A 24324-nucleotide genomic window follows, 5' to 3' on the forward strand; every position below is an offset into this window, starting at 1 on the left:
CCATCAGAAGAAAATCAGGTGCCTGTATTGGATTAATGATCAAATCAGACCAAACGGGGGTTCCTCTCAGCAGGAGGTCTTTTTCTTACGTTTGTGCCATCTTCACACACCAAAAACCTCTGAAAACCACCACAAAACCTTTCCCATAATACTCTACACATCTCGTGTGCTAAACACCACCTGAAAAAAGCTACATAACAAAAAAGGTTACAAAATGCCACTGTGTCTTTTTCCCCTATATAGACTTCACACAATGCACAAATTATGAGCATTAACAAAATTTCGTTGTTTTTTTTTTGATTGTTTTTTTGTGGAATTTCAGTTTTGTCCCTTAATTATTAATTTTTTTTCCCCAGTAAAACTTGATGCTATAATTTAGATGTTTTCATTTCCAGTGATTTTTATTATGCCTAATTCCAGTAGTTCCTTCATTTCGGGGTCTGGACTTAACTTGGTAGACCTGACATAATTCGATTAAATTAAAGTTTACAGTTATTGTGACAGAGGAGGTGTGTTCTCCTTTCATAGAGGAGATGTTTTCTCCTGCCATAGAGGAGATGTTTTCTCCTGTCAGAGAGGAGGTGTTCTCTCCTTCCATAGAGGAGGTGTTCTCTCTCCTTCCATAGAGGTGTTCTCTCTCCTTCCATAGAGGAGGTGTTCTCTCCTTCCATAGAGGTGTTCTCTCCTTCCATAGAGGAGGTGTTCTCTCCTTCCATAGAGGAGATGTTCTCTCCTGCCATAGAGGAGGTGTTCTCTCCTGCCATAGAGGAGGTGCTCTCTTGCCATAGAGGAGGTGTTCTCTCCTGTCATTTAGTCCTCCCTCCGCACGTTTGAGGCTTCCTCGCGTCTTTGCAGTGGTGGAACACGCTAGAATTTAAACGTGGAGCCATAAAAGAGCCATGAAAGGCAGAGTCGGGAGGCTGGGAGGTGCGACGCTGTGGCTGTTCCTCCTGGGCTGCTGCTCCTCCACCGACCCCGGGAGAAGAGGTAAGTGTGGCCGTGCAGCGAGCGCGCTGAGCGGCGCACGGAGCCGCGGTGTCCCGCAGGGATTTACGGAAGTTTTCACTCACGGAAGCTCCGAACCTCGACTCATATTTATGCACGCATTTATAATTTTATTGATGTTGCCTATAAAAAGATGAATATGATACTCTTTGGTAGTAAGAAAGAAAAGTTTTATTTTAGGGCTACATTTATCGATTAATAAAAACGACACTGGGAGTCAGAAATCATGTCGGGAATGGATCCTGACTTTCATCTGCTAGTGCATCTTTTATCAGTAGTTTGACTGTAATCTTTAATAACTAAAATATATTTATACACCTTTTTTCATCTGTTAATTTAACTTACAATCAGAAACAGTAATTAAAGCAGCCAAATGTGTTGCCCTCTTCATCCCCTTCTGGCTTCTTCCTCAACCGTGTCCATGGTGGAGAGATATTCTGGAGTCTTGTAATGTGACACATATTCTGATAGAAACACAAGCTAAACCAATAATTAACAATTTCAGTCAACTCAGCCCCTCGTTAGCTGACAGGGAAACCAAAGCGGAAAGCTCAGAGTGAACAGCTTCCATAGGGAGTGTCCCCTCGTGGACAGGAGCTGTCTCACAGTAGTTCCGTGAGTGTCGACATACCAAACAAAAGAACATTTAAGGTATCACACAATAAAAGGATCCCAATGAACATTTTGTGTCACTGTATACAAAAGGTAAATGGGACTTGAAATGAACTACATTATATATAGAAGTGACCCTTGCAATGACCTTTCACACATATTAGGATCATAACATGAGCAACTGATCACATAAAAGGAAGATTACAGCTGAAAGGTGAAGTCAGACCCCCCCCCAACCCTCTGAAATACGTATCATTTATCTGTAGAGTCAGTCTCATTAAAGCAAACACTTATGATTAACACATTATCTATCAGGGTATTCCCCAAATTCAGTAGGGAAAAACCTCAGAGAGGTTTCTGTGTTGGTCCTTCTGTTTCATCGAGCAACTAATTAACACAATGTTGGAGGAGACATAATATCCCCGTGTTGACTTCTTATCAGTCGAATAATAACGACGGTCTGAGCACTGTTTCTGCAGCCTGTCAACACTCTGTAAGGTGGGAGAGAAGGCTGGTGTCAGAGCACCAGAGAGACCTGCATGAGGTCTAAAGAGAGCCCAGAGATTAAGAGGAGCAAGAGCATAAGGACATTTTTAGGTTTGTGCATGTGGGACATAACAGTGAGCCGGTGGAGGCTGACGAGGTGGTCTCTGCACCGCCAGGGTTTAGAGTGGTTTACCCTTTACCCTAACCCTGACCCTAACCCTAACTCTAACCCTTTACCCTAACCCTGACCCTAACCCTGACCCTGACCCTAACTCTAACCCTTTACCCTAACCCTGACCCTAACCCTAACCCTAACTCTAACTCTAACTCTAACTCTAACCCTAAATCTAACCCTTTACCCTAACCCTAACCCTAACCCTTTACCCTAACCCTAACCCTAACCCTAACCCTAAACCTAACCCTGACCCTTTACCCTAACCCTAACCCTAACTCTAACCCTAACCCTAACCCTAACCTAACCCTAACCCTCTAACCCTAACCCTAACCCTCTAACCCTAACCCTAACCCTAACCCTAACCCTAACCCTCTAACCCTAACCCTAACCCTTACCCTAACCCTAACCCTAACCCTAACCCTAACCCTCTAACCCTAACCCTAACCTAACCCTAACCCTAACCCTAACCCTTTACCCTAACCCTAACCCTAACCCTTTACCCTAACCCTGACCCTTTGGACCTATCAAAGCCTACCTGGGCCTTTGCTAGAAACCTCAGATGGGGTTTATGTTGCAGTAGTCAAGGAAATAGGTGGAGGTCTCGGCTCTGACCCGCCCACTCTGAAAGGTGCATTTTCATTTGCTGAAGTCAGTGTTTTGTTGACTGGCTGCAGTGTTTCCAGTCAATGTCCTACTGCATTACCTGACTTCTACGAGAATATTTTGATTAACTTGGTCTTCTCATCAATGATAGCAGGCTGGCCAGGCTCTGTGGCAGCAGAGCAGGCTTGAGTCTTGTCTCCTTGCCATAGACCCCCTGCTCGTTTGAGGTTCTACCTGGTATAGACCAATGACCACAGCTGGTGCTCCTCTAGAAGGATCTTATATCTGAGGGGTGCATCGACCCATGGTGTGAAAATGGTGCTGATGGGAGTGTTGGTATCTAGCAGGAAGGAGTTGCTCTTAGCTCTTTAACGTTCTTATAAGCTGTTAAAAAGGGTTATAAATGGGTCCTGACTACGTCTTTTACTGGACTTTAGACCTAGACTGTCTTCTGATTTCTGTGGATCTGGATGAAGACCTGGATCGAGGTCTTCTTGAAGTTCTGCTGAAGTTCTGCTACTTATCTGATGTGTGAAAGTTCGCGTGTGGCCTGAACTGCAGCCAGGAGCAATGGATTCTGGGAGATTTTCTGAAGAGGAATGTGAAAAATGTCAACTCAGCTCAGTATTTTCCAGGGTGTGTGTTGCTTCATTCTAACATGTGAAGAGCATGTTGGAGAGGATTAGCAACTTTCACCTTTATTGACTCTTTAAAATAAAGTGAGGAGTCAAAGGCCAGACAGCTTTCACCGTTTTGATTTATTGTCATTAGATATTATTTAAAGTATATCCTCAAGCAGTTTATTGTTCAGTTTTCCAATGATGAAAATACTCTACTACTAACCTATTATTAAATATTATTATTATTATTATACTCATTCTATCTACACTGTGGTTCTGTTTTCTCACTTAATAAAATAAGTTGACACTTGTAGCTAGAAAGTAATTAGCTTTTATTGTTACTGGCGAGATTTTGGTTGATGGCAGCAGGTCTACAGACTGGTTTGAGGTCGCTTTATTCCAGTTTTTAGGTGAGGCTGAGTGGCTGTCACGTTTCATAACATTTATTTATTAATAGAATTACAAAAAATTGCAGTTGGAATGTTCCTTCGTGCAAAAACACAAGTCAAGACCCGTCACCAGGCAGAGATTTCAGGTTTCATCCTGTTTTTCCCAAACACGCTAACATCTCCGGTAGCTTTTCAGGTTACAATGAGATGATCTTCTATGATGACAAATTCAGGGTTTCAACCAGTATCGAGAAACCAGAAAGGAAGCTCAAAACACAGCAACTATAGAGCTGTACGTAGTAGAGAGGGAATAGATGCAGGAGTGGCCCCACAGCAGGGGGGCTGCTAGCTAAATGCTCGGCCCGACCACAACAGTTATGAACACACATAAAGAAATAAATCCACACAGCAAAAGTATTAAACAATAGTGGTGCAGGGGGAGTTTCCAGAGGGGATGGGGGGGTCTGAATGCCTCTGTCAGTATTCTAATGATTTTTTTGGTTGTTAATCAATAAAAGCGTTTAAGTGCACTTAAAAAAGATTGTAGTCATTATGAGATCGACAGTATGAAGGTCAATGCGACTATATTGATTTTCCCATTTTCCAGAGGCTTTAACGTACCACTAGGTTAGCGTTAGCTTTCAATTATCAGCACACATGAACTTGCACGTGCATGTTGTTTTTACAGTTTGATCTGTAGCAGGATGTTGTTTTTAGCTCTATAATCAACCAGTGCTACCTAACTGTGCACTTTTAAGGATCCATCGGAGGACTAAAGCCCCAATTTTGAGATGCTTTGAGCAAAAACGCTGAAATGAAATATTAGCTGGAACAAAATTCGGCAGTGATCTGTTCGACTTTAGGTGAGTGATGTAAGTTTGAGACCATGTTGGAAGCCTTTCTGCTGCTCATGATGACCACCAGCACCTGAGCAGCTCAGACAGGAGAGACACACAAACAACGTCATTCCTTTCTCACAGCCTTGGCTTGGGAGTTCTTGGAGCAGCTTTTTTCCTCTTTCCTGCTTCTACAATGGTGAACCAGAAATGGACAGTTCTTCTGGGGGTGGGGGTGGGGGCTGTCAGGAAGTCTGCAGACTGAAATGTCCTGGCCACACGCTAGCTTGTTCCAGCTTCTTTACAAACTGATTAACACATTTCTCTGCTTTTGCAGAGAACCTCTGGTTCCAGTCAGAACCATCTTGGACCCCATGTCCATTAATGGGGGTTGACTGGGAAACAGACAGATGCATTGACCAACCAAGACGGTCAGACGGTCCCAAAGAGTCAGGCAGACAAACAATAAGACATTCAGTTATTTGATTAATGATAACAGACAAATTCAAAAACCTTCTTGTTTTGACAAGTCAGCTCATTGTTCTGGCAGCCGATTGGTTAAGTAGAATTGAGTGAACGCAGCAGTTTAGGAACAACTTGTGCAACCATTGTCGTCACGCTCAACATGGAGTCATTGTTGTCGAGCAGCTCCGCTTGCGTCCTCGTGGATTCAGTGTGTCTCATTGTGCTTTTTACGGTGCAACATTGGCCAGTTTTGAGGTGAGAGAGCGTACACGTAGAAAAGCTTGAATTCACCTGCTAATCGTGAGGTGAAAGGTGGACGATGTCGTCAAGCTTGTCTGTGTTGTCTGGTCTTTGTAGCCACTGATTTATCCTAATGTGCTATCTTTAAGATATAGAAATGAATCTTTATTTGTCCCACAGTGGTGAAAATGTCAGTGTTAAGGCAAGAAACAAGGAAGGAAATAATATAGAATATCTGGACACATAGTAATTTATTCATTTCATTTAAAGAAGCGTAGCACAATTAATGCACGTGCATTATGTTGTGACTCTAAATCCCATAATCCCACTAGTGAGGATTGGAGCTGCAAAACCATCTTAACCACTAATTACTTCTGTTGCGCCAGGCTATTGCACAGGAACTAGTTTTGGTATTTGCCCAAGGCTATTAAATTTGGATAAATAATTATCAAAGGTAATTCTTTATTATTAAATAATTGGATCCAAATGTATTGGATCACCATGAGGTCACCCTTCTAATTGGTTAAAGCAGCCTCATAAAATACCCTAGGCACTCTGATGTATAGTTAACTACCAGCTTGACAATTTGGGTTGTCGCAAGTTGTGATTAGTTTGGTCATCAGGTCATCAGGTTATGGTTTAATTGGCTCTGCATTGATGTTGGTGAAGGAACTCTAGACACTCCTCAACCCCACTTCACACGGTTAGCAATCTTAGTGAAGAGACTTTGTTGATCTTCTATGTTCCTGGCCTCAAGGCCTCAGCAGCCCCTTCACACACACACTCACACACACACACACACTCACACACACACACACACACACACCTGCACAGAAGGACACTGGGGGTAGATTGACTGTTTCTCTTCGTGCTACCAGAACACCTCCATGGTTTGTCCACACCAGGGCTAGAAGCTCAGTCCTCTACAGAGTCAACGACCAATAAAATAAATAAATGGATATTTGGAATCGTATAAGCTGAAATTTTTAAGAACAGTCAGGAATGTGCCTTTCCCAGTCACCAGTGGCCCTTCGCTCTGTTTACTTGTTGTCTGGCCTCTGATTTTAAAAGCTGCGGCACAGATTTATTTTATTGTTTCCCTCCCAAATGTCTGTGTCCCTCTATTGTTTCTATTTTTCAACACAAACAACATCAGCATTTTTCTGCATCCTCAGTCTCCTGCTTTGTCTTATTCAGCATCAGAAACAGGCCGGTCCTCTCCCAGCATGCCACTCAGCTGCTGGTACCGGCCCTCATACGTCCACTTCTTCAGTGTTCCTCTAACGGGTGCATTAAAGCTACTTGGGATGGTTCAGAACGTGGCGTCTGATCTTCAGCCCACCCAGTGGACCCTCACCACCCCACTGCTAATCTGCTCCCACTTACTTGAACAGTCATGCTGCACCTCGTCTGCAGCGATTGGGTCATGAGCTAGCTATACAGACACGCCAATCCAGGGGATTTTCATAGCTTGTTGACCAACAGTGCAACTACCTCCTGGGGCAACCTTCTCTTCCCTCCAAAAGCTCTTGAAGACACAGCTCTTCAGGAGAACTTGCTCTCCTAACAGCACTTATCTTTCTCTCCTCTCTTTACTCACCTCCACTCTCATTTCCTCCCGTTTGTGCAGCCCTCCCCTCCCTCTCTGTTAGTTGTTAGTAGCACATGGACAGAAACCTCTGCTAGTTGGAACATGTAAATGGAGGTTTAAGCATCTAAGTCAGTGTCCTTTTTCTTTCATTGTGGGTTCCTTCAGGTATAGTTAGCAAAGCTCTTTCTTTCGGGGTTTTACTTTGTGCCAGTTTCTGTCTGTGATTGCTTTTTAGGGATCAGTCAATTCGCAGAATCCTGATCAAATATCTATTTTTTTACTTTTAATGTTCCATATTTATTGTTTTACTTGCAATCTGCCAAAAGAAAACTGTACATCATGAGAGCAGTGAGAACATTTTAGGTACCCTGTTGGTGACAACCTGCCTGTTTTTTAGGTTTGTTTTATTTTTTGGGTGTGTTTGTCTTTACATGAACGTTATTGATGGACAGTTTTGTTTGATCAGTGATTAATGGTTAATCTGGACACATGGTCATTGACTGGCTTGTTGGCAGGTGGCTCCTCTATTTTGATGAGTCTTTTAAAAAAACAGCACCAAAGTACAACCATGACAGTAACGCAGGTCAAGTCTCATCACAGAGGATCGATAAGAGATCATCAAGTCCAACGTACCTGGAAGGTGGTCAAACCTCCTGACTAGACTGGTAATCCAGAGCTGGGGTGCAATGATGATCCACCAGTCGCTTATTCCAAGCTGCGGTCACACATGAGAGCAGCGTATCCCTCACACCTCACACCAGACCCAGCAAGGAGAAGGAACTGCCTCCTCCTCCTCATGCGCTGCAGAAGAGGTGGTTGGAAACTCCATAAAAGGTGGCAGACCTGTAGCAGAGCTGACCAAGCAATTATGGGCATATTCAGCCCAGAGCAGGTGGGAGGACGAGGATGTCTGGCAGGAACGCACCATAGAGCTGAGCCAAAATCCTGGTTTGGTTGTTCCATCAGGCCATTGATCTGAGGACGGTATCCTGTCACCTCAATGCCTGGGAGAAATCGCCCCAGACCTGCAAAGGCCCCCATTCAGAGAGATTGTCGTGAGGGATACCGTGAGGTCTAAAGACATACTGGACCAGGAGATTAGCTGTTTTCAGGGTGGAAGGGAGCTTCTGCAAGGGAATAAACTGTACTGTCTTTAAAATATGGTCCATGACGTGAGAAGGACAGTATTACCTCCTGAAGGTGGAAGGGATCGACAGAGGGCAGGTAGCCGACAGGGGGACAATGTGAAGACTTGCTTCTGACTGAGCAGGCAGACATATTCCCTGACGTCAGTAGCCATGCAAGGCCACCAGAAACACTGCTGAAGCAGGACGAGGGTCCGATGGAGGCCAGGATGACCAGCGTCAAGCGGAACCATATCCCTACCGAAGTACTTGGGACGCACAAAGGTGACACCTGCCGGTTAGGTGAACCTCTCGGGAGCCGGCTGGTCGTATTGGCCAGTTTCTCAATATGACACAATATGTAAACTAAAGAAGAGAGGGCATCTGGCTTAGTGCTCCAGGTCTATAAACAAGGGTGAAGCAGAAATGTCCAGAAACAGAGCCCGCCGAGCGTGGCGTTACTCCAGGGGAGAGATTCTTGTGGTCAGTCCAAAGCAAAAAAGGATGAAATGCCCCCTCCAGCCCACGTTGACACTCCTGGATGGTGAGAACTACAGCCAAAGGTCCACGGTTGCTGATGTAATAACGTTTTGCTGCCGGTGTTGGGACCTGGACCTGAGGGCAAAAATGTAGACTAACCACGCATAACCAGGTTGACCAGATGGCTTTTATTGTCTTGAAGACAAAGGAAAGTACCTGAACCCAAAATGTCCCAGAGTCTTTCAGGTGTGACAGCCTGATCCAACAGCTGCCACTGGTTGTCTGAGGTCATCAGGTCATAGAAAGGCTCTGCTCAGCCTCTTATCTCTCTTATCTCCTACACCTCTGACCTACCCCACCTCCTCTCCACCACCTTCTACCCATCCGCCCATCTGCTGTGATGGTGGAAGGGTAGCGGACTGAGCGACAGGTCTAGTGATGGTGTGAGAAGAGTTATTATCATTGCTATTATCGCCTAAATGCTATGAATGCTAGAAAGCTGTTAGGAAAGAGGAACATGAGAATGTTTTACAGAAGTGCTGAAGCTGTCCATGTACAACGGAACTGAAACTCGCACCCTGACAGGCACCCATACGTACCTGTGAAACGGTCAAGGTCGAGAGGAGTTGTCAGAAGACAAAGAGCTATGCGCATTTGACCATTTATGGCTTTGCAGAAGTTTACGAGACCCTGTTAGTCACATATCCTGTCTGCACCAATAAAAGGGGCGAGAGAGGCAGCAGACCAGCGGAGTTGGTGGAGGAAGCTTCGAACCGCTGCCCAGCGGTTTGAGTCCTAGCATAAGAGCAAAGAACAGCGCGGGTGACTAAACATCACCCTCACAATGGGTTAGGGTTAGGGTTAGCTAACCCACACTTGAGCAACGTGTTGTCGTTGAGGGACAGTTGTGTTACAGATTGTGACACAGTTGTGTCACATTGTCAAGATTCAGCACCTTAATATCATAGTGAACATTAATGATTTATTGATTGATTGATTTTACTGCTGTGTGTGTGTGTGTGTGTGTGTGTGTGTGTGTGTGTGTGTGTCAGTATGCCAGGGGATGAGTAATCAGCTGACCTTGTTGGGAACCCGGGAGAATCACTATGACAACATGCAGAGGATGTTCTCCAATTGTTCGGTGGTCCTGGAGAACCTGGAGGTGACCTACACGCTGGAGCATCACAGCCTCTCGTTCCTCCAGGTTTGCACCTTCAAGCACCAAGTCACAGTTCCTGGACGTCCACAGGGAGAGCAGCGCTGTGGGAGCATCACTCACACCATCCCAGCTCCTTCCTTTCCCAGTGCTTCCATCAGGAGGCTTTCATGGTCCAGTTGGATCAAACTGACTCAATCATTCACACGTTCAAACCCTTATAAATTAACACTGATCGATCGTTTTGGAGGCGCTATTACATCGTTATTAAACACGTTTGAGCCCGACAGGATTAAGATGTTAAATAACGTTAATTAATATCCAGATATTTGAACACTTTCAGCAAAACCTTGAACATAAACTGTAATAACTATGTAACTATAATCAGTAATAAGCCGTTGGTCCAGTAAGTGTTAGCAATGCAACAATGAACGTCAATCAATTGATGAACAGTTCTGCACTAATCCATAAATCGTTACAATCAGTCCATAGAGGAAGTGGGCGGTTATGTCCTGATCGCCATGAACGACGCCACCATCATCCCACTGGTCAACCTGAGGCTGATCCGAGGACAGAGTCTGTACGACGGGGAATTCTCCCTCCTGGTGATGTCGAACTACAACCGCAACCTGACGTCAGCGACTCGAAACTACAGTAGTGGACTGAGACAGCTGCAGCTGAGCAGCCTGAGCGGTGAAGCACACACACACACACACACACATACACACACACACACCCGCGCACACACACACACACACACACACCACACACACACACACACACACACACACACACACACACACACACACCCGCACACACGTGGTTAGCAATGCCACTTTTTCATCCTCTGTCATCAGAAATCCTCAGGGGAGGGGTGAAGATTACCCACAATCCTTTACTCTGCAACATCGAGACGATCCAGTGGTGGGACATCGTGGACAACAGCAGCGACCCCAGGATGGTTTTCAAGATGGATTCCTTCACTCGAACATGTATGAAAGCGATCGAGTTCCTCTGACGAGGAGAAATTCTGCACGAAAACTTGATTCCTGCTTTAGTTTTACCGTTTTTTGTTAATGTAGAAATTGACATGTGCTACGAGCTAATCCAAATGGTGACACATAGATTCCTGTTACTGTGCGTGCGTGCGTACGTGCACATCTGTGTGTTTCCAGGTGAGAAATGCGACCCCTCGTGTGTCCACGGCTCGTGTTGGGCAGAAGGACCAGATCACTGCCAGAAAAGTAATCCCTTACTGTCTCACCTAGAAAGTGACCGGTCCCAGTTATTGTCCTGATCCAGCTCAAGGTTCTGGACAGAGCCCGGTTCCAAGTCAACCTTCTGCTGTTTCTGGTGTTTCCTCAGTCACTAAACTAGGGTGTGCCGAGCAGTGCAGCCGGAGGTGCCGTGGTCCAAAGCCCAGCGACTGCTGTAACCTTCACTGTGCTGCAGGATGCACCGGACCTGGCGCCAACCAATGCCTGGTCAGTGAGGCTACACGACCTCTGCTGAGGTTCTGCCTCGCTTCACATGTCTGACTGGACAGGCTCTTACGTTTTGACTTGTCTGTGTTCTTCCATTCAGGCCTGCAGGGAATTTAATGATGATGGGTCCTGTAAGAACTCATGTCCTCCTCAGATATTCTACGACTCCAAAACCCACCAGATGGTCTCTAACCCCGAGGCCAAGTTTGCCTTTGGTGCCATATGTGTCCAGGCCTGCCCACGTATGGACCTTCTATTCCGCATATTTAAGCCTCACTCACTCCCTCTGCAGACGAGGAAGCAAACTTCGTGTTTCTGCCTTTTCTGCCAGATAATTACGTTGTGACGGGCGGCTGGTGCGTCCGAGCCTGCGGCACTGGGATGTTTGAGAAGGAGAAAAATGGAATCCGTCACTGTCAACAATGTGACGGACCGTGTCCCAAAGGTAGGCAGATACAGCAACTACAAGGCTAGAAGGTTAGCGTGGACGTGACGTGAGGACGCGTGAGGAGGACGCCTGACACAGCAGAGGCGATAAAGTCAAACGACTTTGGCCAGTCATGAAATAACGCTGCCATAAAAAAAGGGTTAATACTTCTATACAAATCTAAAGAACCCTCTGAATGTTTGAGTTAAGGGCAAATTTTAATACAACTGAGCTGATACTAGTAATTTTTAGTAGGAATGCTAATAGTTGCAGCATATAAAGCTATCATTGAGACAGTGACAGGATTTGGTTCTGATACAACTGAACCAGTTTTAGAACCTTGATTAGTAAAAGAAAACCACAGTTCTTTAATGGCAACATTCCACATTTTGAGTGTTGACTCCTCCATCTAGTCAAACGTTGCTTTAAGTCTCGTAATGCTGGATCATCCTAAACCTGACAAACTCTCCCGTCTCCAGCCTGCGACGGCATCGGCGTGGGCAGGTTGACCAACACCATCGCTGTCAACGCCTCCAACGTGGAGCTGTTCAGGAACTGCACCAAGATCAACGGGGACGTGTACTTCATCGGGACCTCTTTCACGGGGTGAGAGAGCACCTGGTTCTTACTGTAGTCAGAACCAGGTCCACCCTAGGACCATGTCTACCCCTCCCTGGTCTTGCTTTACTTTGGCCAGAACCAGGTCCACCCTAGGACCATGTCTACCCCTCTCTGGTCCTGCTTTACTCTAGCCAGAACCAGGTCCACCCTAGGACCATGCCTACCCCTCCCTGGTCCTGCTTTACTGTAGTCAGAACCAGGTCCACCCTAGGACCATGCCTACCCCTCCCTGGTCCTGCTTTACTCTCTTTTGATTCTCCTTGTCTACTGCAGGGATCCCCATTACAAAATCCCACCAATGGACCCAGCAAAGCTGGAGTACTTCAGGACAGTCAAAGAAATCACAGGTACCAAACATCCCTCTGCCCCCTTTGGCTTCCTTCAAGTCCTCTGAGATTAGATTTGTCATGTTTCAGGGTTTCTGCTGATCCAATCTTGGCCGCAGAATCTAAGCTCATTGTCTGTGTTTGAAAACCTGCACACCATCCGAGGAAGAACCACACGTGTGTGAGTCAAGATTGAGATTACTTTGGCTGACGAGCTTGAATGTGAGAGCTAATTAAGGCCTGTGGGAAATGTTGCGCTTGCTTGGGAATCACAGGAACCATTTTCCTGTAGTATCAGTCTCCAGTAGTACCAGAGGCTGCTGCAGGTCCAATGACCACGGGAGTTCTGCTCAGATGCTCAGTCAGTCCTGTCTGTCTCCAGTCAGCACAGTTTGGTGGTTGTGAGGACCAAACATCTACGCTGGCTTGGCCTCCGCTCTTTGAAGGAAGTGAGTGCAGGCAAGGTCATGCTAAAGGACAACCTTCAACTCTGCTACACAAAACCTTTTCAGTGGAGGCGCCTCTTCAGGTCTGATCAACAAAATGCTACGATCTTCAACAACAGGCCTCCAGAGCTCTGTGGTGAGTACGTCCTCGTATCCGAGCCGCGTCACGGCAGCGGTACCAGCGCCTGCATGAGTAGAATCCAGCTAGCCAAAGTTAGCTCCGGCTCACCTGTCCAGGAGGAGGTCAGCAACGGCGACACCAGTCTTCACATTCGTTTCTCCAGCTCCCAACGGGATCTCCTGTGCACGTTGTTGGGACGTTGTTGGGAACTCATTAGAGGTTTAGTCGCGTCAGACAACTGTGCTTTGAAACTTTGAGAGCAGAAACTCAGCGCTAACTTTTGGAGACTGGGAGGCCTGGGAGGGTGGAGCACCAGATCCAAACACCGAATTTACACGTCGACCTTGTTTACAGGCTGATTCTTTGATTCTGAAATGAGGCTTTTCTGTCTCAACTACTGTTGTATTGATATAAGAAGTATTGAAAATGAACCCGAGGCCTAAATGTTAGGGCCATTTTATGATTCCTGTAAATATTCAGCTAACGATGCTCTCACTAAACTCAGCTGTGTCTGATACAGAGCAGCAAAACCAGACTTGTGACCCGGAGTGCACGGCGCTGGGCTGCTGGGGTCCTGGTCCTGACATGTGCGTGTCCTGCCGCCACTTGATTCGCAGGGGTCACTGCGTGACCTCCTGCAACGTGCTGTATGGGTGAGAACTCCCAGTTCCTCCTACGTCCCAGTCTGAGAGGTCTTTCTTCAGATCAAGCAGATCCGTTTGATCCAGTTTGTCATCTGCAGAGAACCCAGAGAGGCGGAGCTGAACGGCAGCTGTGCTGAGTGTCACCCAGAGTGTCAGCGGCAGACCGGCGTTCCCACCTGCCACGGACCGGTTGGTTCATCTTTCACTACCCAATTACTGACCCGATTAAAACTCTTTATTAGGGTTAGGTTTTTTTTAGGGTTTTTTGCAGTTTCTATAGGGACCCTAGGGATCCTCAGCTCCTCCAGCTCCTGTAGCTCCTGTAGCTCCTCAGTTCCTGTAGTTCCTGTAGTTCCTGTAGCTCCTGTAGCTCCTGTAGCTCCTCAGTTCCTGTAGCTCCTGTAGCTCCTGTAGCTCCTGCAGCTCCTGTAGTTCCTGCAGCTCCTGCAGCTCCTGTAGCTCCTCAGTTCCTGCAGCTCATGTAGCTCCTGTAGCTCCTGCAGCTCCTGTAGCTCCTGCAGTTCCTGTAGCTCCTGCAGTTCCTGTAGCTCCTGTAGCTCCTGTAGCTCCTCAGTTCCTGTAGCTCCTGTAGTTCCTGCAGTTCCTGTAGCTCCTCAGTTCCTGCAGCTCCTCAGTTCCTGCAGCTCCTCAGCTCCTGTAGCTCCTCAGTTCCTGCAGCTCCCATCTCCACTAGGTTCCGTTTTGATTTTTAAAATCAAGTTCTGCTTTTGTGGTGTCCCATGGCAGGGTCCAGACCAGTGTTCCCAGTGTGCGCACGTTCAGGACGGTCCACATTGTGCGGCACACTGCCCTCAAGGCATGCTGGGAGAAGGAGACGTGGTGATCTGGAAGTACCCTGACAGCAGGGGTCAGTGCCAGCCCTGCCACCAGAACTGCACGCTGGGGTTGGTCACCTACACAGTCACCATGTTGTCGGGCGTCAGCTGACCCGGAGCTCAAGTGTGTCTCTGTGTTGCAGCTGTTCTGGTCCAGGACGCTCTGGATGCACCGGGTAAATCTTTCACCTTTGATTTAGGCCCAGGTCCTGGATTCACCAACACCTCCTGGGAACCGTGGCAACTAACCCTGACTAGCAGCCCTGTGGGCGGAGCCGGGGAGGATTGGGGGTCGTTTGTGGGACTTTTCAGAGACAATGAAACCAGAGTTCAGAGTCACTAAGATGTTAATGCCCACAAATGTTCTGCTCATAAAAATGGCTCTTGGTTAAACAGGAGAGTGTGTAGAAGCACCTCTGAGCCGGAGGTTTGAATCACTCCTGCAGAACTACGACCCAAACCAGGGGAGGACGGGGGAGGGGGGTTGTGATGCAACAGTGGGCGCACAGGAACATTCATGTTTAACTAGGATTGTGTTTGAAACATTTTAGCCTGTGATGAAGCTGACACAGAAAGAAAGTGACTCAGATGTTGTGTTTTCTACCATTTGTCCCCCAGTTCCGTCACACACTCCGCTCTGGCCGTGTGTGTGGTTGGTGGCCTCATATTCGTTGTCGTTGTGTCACTGGCCGTCGTTGTGTCGCTGCGGAGGAAGCAGATCACGAGGAGGAGGACTTTGCGCCACCTGCTGCAGGAGCGAGAGGTGGAGGCATCGTTAAAAGCACAACTACATCACAAACGTAGGGTCACGTTTTAGAGTTCCTGGATCAGGGCTTCACGGCTCTTTGTTGCAGTTGGTGGAACCACTGACTCCGAGTGGCGAAGCTCCCAACCAGGCGTTGCTCAGGATAATGAAGGAGACAGAATTTAAGAAGATTCAAGTTCTCGGCGCCGGAGCATTTGGGACCGTCTACAAGGCAAGAAGATATGAGATGAAGCTGAAGCTGAAGCACATGAAGCTAGCACATGAAGCTAGCACATGAAGCTAGCAGCTGAAGCTAGCAGCTGAAGCTAGCAGCTGAAGCACATGAAGCTAGCAGCTGAAGCTAGCAGCTGAAGCTAGCAGCTGAAGCTAGCAGCTGAAGCACATGAAGCTAGCAGCTGAAGCTAGCAGCTGAAGCTAGTAGCTGAAGCTAGCAGCTGAAGCTAGTGCTAAAAATGGTGGATGATCAAGCTCCATTTCAAAACCTTTAAAAACCAATTCGGTCTGACGTTAATACTGAAAAAGACGCAGAATCATAATTACCGGAACCGTTAGAGCTGAATCCGTTCAGACAACCTGAACCAGGCGTGTTTGAGACCCAGCTGCTCATTATTGGTGGCAGCAATAATGGAGAAACCTGGAGCAAACCTCCGCAGGTGAAGCTGCACACATCACTTAGGAACCGTTAGTTACACATTTAACATCCAGTACGTCACAACTTCTTTGAGTTTGAGGCTAAAGCTCAACAGAAGAATTGCTGCACGACTTGTTCAGGCTTTCTAACATGAAAAACCAGAATTAACCAGAATTAACAGTTTGTTAAACTGGTGCCAAAGTGACGACCAACATGAACTCGTGTTCTCACCTCCACCATCACCTGCTCAATCATTATTGGTCCACGATTAAGCTCCTACTGATGATAATGGTCGCAATCACTATGCTAATATTTATTGATGCATATTTGATTCTGTGTTTGTCTGAACCTCCTCAGGGTCTCTGGATGCCTGAGGGGGAGAATGTGAGGGTCTCAGTGGCCATCAAGGTTCTCCGGGAAGCTACGTCATCTAAAGCCAACAAAGAAATCCTCGATGTGAGAACTCTTCCAAAGCTTTTCTGTCTCAAACCCTGAAAGTTGCTGTCGAGATAAGCCTTCACAAGTAAAGGGTTCCTGTTGCCATAGCAACACTCACTTGGTTATCTTTGTCATACAGTTGTGGATATTTTCTTACCCCAGGTTCCCCTGGAAGGTCTGAAACTGCAGGAGTGTTTTAACGTTAGGTTCCAGCATCGTGTTAATTAGAATCTCAGGCGCTCTGAAGTGTGCTCAGATTGCACGAGCTTGTTCTCAACGACTCTGTGATCCGGCTCTGGCGCACGGCGCCTCAGAAGTGCCCCCGTGGTCGCGGGTTCGAGTTGGGAGCTTCAGATTCTTGGTGCAGCGCTGCGCAGATGCTTCCAGTGGAAATGGGGGTTCCCTGATGTAGCATTCAAGTGCTCGTGGCTAGCATGTGCATTTTCCCATGTTTACATCAGGAGCTAAACTGTGTGTGTGTGTGTGTGTGTGTGTGTGTGTGTGTGTGTGTGTGTGTGTGTGTGTGTGTGTGTGTGTGTGTGTGTGTGTGTGTAAAGGAGGCATATGTCATGGCGAGCATCGATCACCCTCACGTGTGTCGTCTCCTGGGAATCTGTCTGACGTCGTCCATCCAGCTGGTCACTCAGCTGATGCCGTTCGGTTGCCTGCTCGATTACGTCCGGCTCCACCGGGATCGGGTCGGAGCCCGGCGGCTCTTGAACTGGTGCGTCCAGATCGCCAAGGTGAGTTCAGGACTCTCGTCTGTGACGTCCAGGTTCATATTTTCTTGAATTAAATATTTCAAATGTCAAAAGCAGGTGAGTCCCAATCAACATTAGCTCGTTTCACGTAGCTCTAGTAACAGGTTGTTTACCCGTTAACCCGTACAGGTTGTTTACCCGTTAACCCGTACAGGTTGTTTACCCGTTAACCCGTACAGGTTCTTTACCCGTTAACCCGTACAGGTTGTTTACCCGTTAACCCGTACAGGTTCTTTACCCGTTAACCCGTACAGGTTCTTTACCCGTTAACCCGTACAGGTTCTTTACCCGTTAACCCGTACAGAAGGCGTCTTTAGACTCGTGACTTTATGTACCATTGGACCAGGAACGGTACAGAACCAACACTGTTCAGGTGATGAGCGCCGCGCTGCCTTTGACATCAGACTCCATCCTCCTCCTGTTAGCTGCTAATGCTACATGCAGCACTGATGATCACATGATCATCTTCCAGAGATGCAGCATGTCATCTGCAGTGGATCGGTTCGAGTCTCGTTTATCAGACGGTTGCTCACCTCCCCCCAGAAGCTCTGATGGTTCTGTTGACCCCTCACACCCGTCAGAGAGGTGGAATGCTGAGTGAGATCCCTCCCATCCCTGAAGGTCAGAGGTCAGGGGTGCTTCCTGTTGATACCAAATCAATGTTGCTGATGTTCATTAAAACATCAGCGGTTTACGTTAATAAATGATGTCATTGGGAATCACGGGCATCAGACGCCTGCTCCCAGTAACTGTCCCAGTACGACCCACCGTCACCATTAAGGTTTCATCCTGGAACCCAAAGAGCTTGATGGTGACCTCCGTGATGTCACCATGATGCTGGTGATGACAAACGTGACCATGATCATCATCATGAGGAGGAAGATGATTGAGCACATGATCACAGCAGGACTCACTGGCACCTCTAACCTGGTGATCAGACAGGAACCGGGATCCACAGGATCACATGGTGACAGAAGGATCTGGTGGAGAGGGAAGAAGCAACCAATGAGATCAGCGACAACATGAGGCAGCACGACCCCCCCGAACACGTTAGCCCACCGCTCATCACACGTTGCTGTTTCTTCTTCTGTGGTTCCAGGGGATGAGTTACCTGGAAGGACGTCACCTGGTGCATCGGGATCTGGCGGCGAGGAACGTTCTTGTGAAAAGTCCCTCTCACGTCAAGATCACAGATTTTGGACTGGCCAAGCTGCTGACGGCCAACGAGACGGCGTACCACGCCGACGGGGGCAAGGTGGGTCGGTTACGCAACCCAGGGGTCCGTCCCGGCTGGGGTCCGTCCAGGCTGGGGTCCATCCCAACTGGGGTCCGTCCCGGCGGGGTCCATCCCGGCTGGGGTCCATCCCAACTGGGGTCCATCCCAGCGGGGTCCGTCCCGGCTGGGGTCCATCCCAACTGGGGTCCGTCCCGGCTGGGGTCCATCCCAACTGGGGTCCGTCCCGGCTGGGGTCCGTCCCGGCTGGGGTCCATCCTGGCTGGGGTCCATCCCAACTGGGGTCCGTCCGGCTGGGGTCCGTCCCAGATGGGGTCCATCCCGGCCGGGGGTCCATCCTGGCTGGGGTCCATCCCAACTGGGGTCCGTCCCGGCTGGGGTCCATCCCAACTGGGGTCCGTCCCGGCTGGGGTCCGTCCCGGCTGGGGTCCATCCTGGCTGGGGTCCATCCCAACTGGGGTCCGTCCCGGCTGGGGTCCGTCCCAGATGGGGTCCATCCCGGCCGGGGGTCCATCCCAGATGGGTTCCATCCCAGCTGGGGTCCATCCCAGATGGGGTCCATCCCAGCTGGGGTCCATCCCGCTGGGGTCCATCCCGGCTGGGGTCCATCCCAACTGGGGTCCATCCCGCTGGGGTCCGTCCCGGCTGGGGTCCGTCCCGGCTGGGGTCCATCCTGGCTGGGGTCCATCCCAACTGGGGTCCGTCCCGGCTGGGGTCCGTCCCAGATGGGGTCCATCCCAGCTGGGGTCCATCCCGGCTGGGTTCCATCCCAACTGGGGTCCGTCCATGGTTTATCCTGGACCCTGTGCTCTGCTCTAGGTCCCTATCAAGTGGATGGCTCTGGAGTCGATCCTGGAGTCGACCTACACACACCAGAGCGACGTCTGGAGCTTTGGTGAGTGAGTTTGATGGAGCAGGTTGTTGGTTCACCCCAGTAACAAGATCATCAGGGAATAACGAGCAGAATGAGGAGAATCTGAGATGGAACCAGTCGGTTTAAACTGGTCGAGTTTCAGCTCTCAGTGGGCGCCGATATGAGCTTCACCTTCATCTTCCTCACCTTCACCTTCCTCACCTTCACCTTCCTCACCTTCACCTTCCTCACCTTCATCTTCCTCTGCAGTGGGAAACACCTGATCATTGATCGTTTTGACATTGAGACCTGATCATTGATCGTTTTGACATTGAGACCTGATCATTGATCGTTTTGACATTGAGACCTGATCATTGATCGTTTTGACATTGAGACCTGATCATTGATGGCTTCTCTGTTCGTAATTGGTTGTAATCGTATTTTTGGATGTAAAACAGTGAAAAAGGAGGGAAAGTTTTTCCTATTACTCAGGTTTTCACGTGATCTTAACATGAACCATGAACCTGAAGCTCTGCATCCTAAACATCCCTGAACCTGTGGCAGGTGTGACCGTCTGGGAGCTCACCACCTTCGGATTAAAGCCGTACGACGGCATCCCAGCAGGGGAGATCTCCTCGGTCCTGGAACGAGGGGAGCGGCTGCCGCACCCCCCCATCTGCACCATGGACCTCTACATGATCATGGTCAAATGTGAGTCAGACCTTTAAAGAGAAGCACCAGTTGCCATGGTTTCCCCAGCAACACCCTGTTCTGATGTTCTGCTCACTGCTGGGATGTCAGTGTGGTTCTGAGGCTCAGAGGAACTCGCCTAAGCTGAGCAGGAACCAGCACGAATACAGAGATGTGTCCACCACGCGTCCATCACATGTCCATCATGTGTCCACCACACGTCCATCACACGTCCATCATGTGTCCATCATGTGTCCACCACTCGTCCATCATGTGTCCACCACACGTCCACCACGCGTCCACCACTCGTCCATCATGTGTCCACCACACGTCCATCATGTGTCCATCATGTGTCCACCACGCGTCCATCATGTGTCCACCACACGTCCACCACGCGTCCACCACTCGTCCATCATGTGTCCACCACACGTCCATCACACGTCCATCATGTGTCCATCATGTGTCCACCACACGTCCATCACACGTCCATCATGTGTCCATCATGTGTCCACCACGCGTCCACCACGCGTCCACCACGCGTCCATCATGTGTCCACCACGCGTCCACCACGCATCCATCATGTCAATCAAAGACTAGATGAGTGAAGGTTGCAGAGGTGAAACGTGCGCGTCAACGCGTCCTTCTTCTGTTTGTCCTGCAGGTTGGATGATCGATCCTTCCAGTCGTCCAACATTTGGAAAACTGACGGCTGAATTCTCAATGATGGCGCAGGATCCTTCTAGATTCTTGATCATACAGGTAAAAAAAATGTGTTTACGTTACACATGTTGGTCACAAGAACGTTACACACACACTTTTAGCCTTTTAGCCTTTTAGCCTTTAGCTATTATGAGCCTGGTCCTGCTCAAGGTTTCCTTCTTTTTCCTGCTACCGTTGTTTCATCGGAGCTAATTGTGGCAGGAAGGACGGACGGATGGACCAAAGGTCCAGAGGAACCTGTGTGTTATTGACCTTCTCAGTGTTTGTCTTGGTGCAGCGGTCTGTCCCCTTGTCCAGGGTGGACCCCTGGCTCCAGCTCCTGGAGTCGTTGGTTAAAAATATAAATCCACCATGATTAAAATAAAGAACCTGCAGTGGTCTGATCTTCTTGTCTCAGGGTGACCTGCCAAGTCCTGCAGACCACAGGTTTTACTCTCATCTGCTGAGCTCGGAGGACATGGAGGACGTGATCGATGCAGAGGAATACCTACAACCTCACAAGGAGTTTTGTCACCCCGGCAGAAGCTCCTGCAGCCACACGGTAGCCGCAGCAGCTCTGCTAGCACGTGAGATCACCCCGACCCCTTTGAATCTAGTCTTGAGTTCACTCCCCTTTTTTAGGACCATCCAGGAAACCGGGTCTGTCTGCGCTACATCACTCGTCCCACTCAGAGTTTGGTGGATACAGAAGCCGTGGCTGACCACGGTAGGTCCGCACCGTCAACAAACGATCTGGATTTAAAGGGCTCTCTTCACATGCCAGTAAAGTTTCAGAGGAAATTGTTGGTTCTTTTTAACAGATTATATGAACGACAACATGAATGGACCCAGCAGCGCCGCATCCGGAGTTCTGAACCCCAAGTATGAGGACCTCGGCCACGTCGGGCTCAACGCCTCGGCCTCATCCTCTGAGTCCTTCATCCAAGGTCCCAACAGACCTGAATACCAGAACACTGCCCAAAGTCCTCCGCCACTAGTTGGTCCTGAGAACCGGAACAACCCGGACCATGAGGCGGGCTTCCTGCCACAGGCAACAACTGTCTCCACTGGCAACACTCGGACATCCAATGGGAACAGATTCTTCCCAGCTGCAGAGAACCGGGAATATTTAGGTCTGGGTTCCCATCCGCTGGGACAGCAGTGTTAGGCAGGAGCGTTTGGAAGGTCATGAAGTTTGACGCTATTTTTAATGCAGAGGTCAAACAGCAACCGGAACATCGCTAGGTCTCGCAGCACCAACCACCACCTTCATCATCACCATCATCATCATCATCAAACCAACCTCCTTAAGGAGCATTTATAAGATTCCAGCATGGACTGCATGGAGCCTCCTTGAAGGTGATGCACAGACATCCAGCCAGAGTTAACGAGTTAGCTGAGTTAGCTTCCATCTCAACTATATGGAAGCCTGACATGTGACTGGTCCTCTGTCTAGATATTTGACACAGGGTTTTTCTCATCCTGTTGCTCCGACTGAACCTTGGACTCCTTCACGACAGAGGCCCCATCCTCCGCCCACTAACGTGTCCTGAGAAGAACCGTCCCCAACATGTGGCCCTCACGGCCGAGACGCTAGCAAAGCTGCTGTTTTTAGTGAAATATTTTATTTGTGACTTGAGTTTACGTGAAACAAACGTTGGTAATTTATGCTCTCTTCACTTATGCTGTGAACATTTTTATTTAAGTTGTTTGAAGTGTTTAGTGTCTCAACTCAAAATTAAAATTCATAATGATCTTAACAACTTTTCTGTTTACACGGTAGAATTATGTGAACATTGCATGTGTTAGGGTCAGAACCCTCACTACCAGAACCCTCACTACCAGAACCCTCACTACCAGAACCCTGGACATACTTTGGGTCCGTGTCAGTGCCAGATATGAACCCGGAACCATCAGATCAATTCAGGAAATGTAAAGAATATGATCATTTAAATCAAAATTGTTGGGTATCAGTTCAGCTAATCTGTTAAACTTTTGTTGGGATTGGACCCGAATGCAAACAGGAGACAGCCAAAAAGGTTTAAACAGGACTTTAATTGATGAACTCCCCCCCCCCCCCCAAGGAAAACCGTGGAGCGGGGAGGGAACGTGAAGAACTAAAACCACTCATCAAACTAAGTCACCAGTAAACTATTAGCTGGATTGAAGGAACGCCCACGGAAACGCAGCCGGCAGCAGGGACACCCACCTGGGGGGGGGGGGGGAGGACCGGGGCTGAGCCATTTAATAGGCCTCCCCCAGGTGCCGCCCATCACCCCGGTCAGGACCTGCAAGTGACTGAGAGGCAAAGTCACAGAGCCCCCTAGTGTCCAGGAGGGGGACACGGGGGTCGTCACATTACAAAGGCTTAATTAAATAATAGAAGAACTGACTCCGCCCACTTCCTGGATACCGTTAAATAATGATAATTATGATGATATACATGAGGTAATAATAATATTTAGGTAATAGTGAGATAAATATAAGAATTTTTTAAAAATTTAAAATAGTTACAAACAGGTATCTGGTGCACCTTGGCCAAGCACAGGGATGGCTGCCCCCTCTGCTCCCAGTCAGAGACCCCCTCAGCTCCCAGTCAGAGACCCCCTCTGCTCCCAGTCAGAGACCCCCTCAGCTCCCAGTCAGAGCCCCCTCAGCTCCCAGTCAGAGACCATCTCAGCTCCCAGTCAGAGACCCTCTCAGCTCCCAGTCAGAGACCCCCTCAGCTCCCAGTCAGAGCCCCCTCAGCTCCCAGTCAGAGACCCCCTCAGCTCCCAGTCAGAGACCCCCTCTGCTCCCAGTCAGAGACCATCTCAGCTCCCAGTCAGAGACCCCCTCTGCTCCCAGTCAGAGACCCCCTCAGCTCCCAGTCAGAGACCATCTCAGCTCCCAGTCAGAGACCCTCTCAGCTCCCAGTCAGAGACCCCCTCAGCTCCCAGTCAGAGACCCCCTCAGCTCCCAGTCAGAGACCCCCTCTGCTCCCAGTCAGAGACCATCTCAGCTCCCAGTCAGAGACCCTCTCAGCTCCCAGTCAGAGACCCCCTCAGCTCCCAGTCAGAGACCATCTCAGCTCCCAGTCAGAGACCCTCTCTGCTCCCAGTCAGAGACCCCCTCAGCTCCCAGTCAGAGACCCCCTCAGCTCCCAGTCAGAGACCATCTCAGCTCCCAGTCAGAGACCCCCTCTGCTCCCAGTCAGAGACCCCCTCAGCTCCCAGTCAGAGACCCTCTCTGCTCCCAGTCAGAGACCCCCTCAGCTCCCAGTCAGAGACCATCAAGCACCTCTTTGTCCAGTGTCCCAGACTGGAGGGGCTGTGGGACAGCAGCAGAGGGGGTTTCTCCTCTAATCTGTTTATCTTTATCTAACCCCGCCTCCAATATTTTCCCATTGAAATTGTAAACTGGAACGTGTAAATAAAGGTGTTTTAAAATCTCAATCTCTGTCTCCCTCCATCTAAAACCACGCTCAAACACTGACATCAAGCAAAATTAAATGCATTTTCTGAGTTTTGGAAAAACCTTTCAAAGATGAAGGGTCCATAGCTTAAAATGATAGAACACAAAGAGT

The 24324-nt window shown here is 48.7% G+C and overlaps 1 protein-coding gene and 1 long non-coding RNA gene across 3 annotated transcripts; both read left to right on the plus strand.

Moving 5' to 3' along the window:
* The first annotated feature begins 590 nt into the window (after window positions 1-590).
* LOC130513758 (melanoma receptor tyrosine-protein kinase-like) lies at window positions 591-22524 on the plus strand. 2 transcript variants are annotated; one of them, XM_057012771.1, is made up of 28 exons: window positions 591-605; window positions 794-987; window positions 9679-9830; window positions 10268-10475; window positions 10640-10774; window positions 10958-11026; window positions 11148-11266; window positions 11367-11508; window positions 11598-11711; window positions 12173-12299; window positions 12588-12661; window positions 12731-12821; window positions 13023-13222; window positions 13728-13860; window positions 13950-14040; window positions 14599-14756; window positions 14831-14863; window positions 15306-15450; window positions 15542-15664; window positions 16442-16540; window positions 17080-17265; window positions 18383-18538; window positions 19337-19412; window positions 19935-20081; window positions 20722-20819; window positions 21178-21321; window positions 21402-21486; window positions 21581-22524. In XM_057012771.1, exons 2-28 carry the CDS (start codon window positions 900-902, stop codon window positions 21925-21927), a joined length of 3540 nt encoding a protein of 1179 aa, XP_056868751.1. In that variant the 5' UTR covers window positions 591-605; window positions 794-899; the 3' UTR covers window positions 21928-22524. The 2 variants fall into 2 exon arrangements, with proteins under 2 accessions (XP_056868751.1, XP_056868750.1); XM_057012770.1 differs by lacking the exon at window positions 591-605 and having other exon boundaries at window positions 738-987.
* Window positions 17272-18329, plus strand: LOC130513763 (uncharacterized). The gene is made up of 3 exons (XR_008946825.1): window positions 17272-17387; window positions 17463-17512; window positions 17563-18329. It is a non-coding gene; the product is annotated as an uncharacterized LOC130513763 (long non-coding RNA).
* Window positions 22525-24324: the final 1800 nt, after the last annotated feature.

This window comes from Takifugu flavidus, chromosome 17, assembly GCF_003711565.1.
Source record: "Takifugu flavidus isolate HTHZ2018 chromosome 17, ASM371156v2, whole genome shotgun sequence".
Classification (NCBI taxonomy): domain Eukaryota; kingdom Metazoa; phylum Chordata; class Actinopteri; order Tetraodontiformes; family Tetraodontidae; genus Takifugu; species Takifugu flavidus.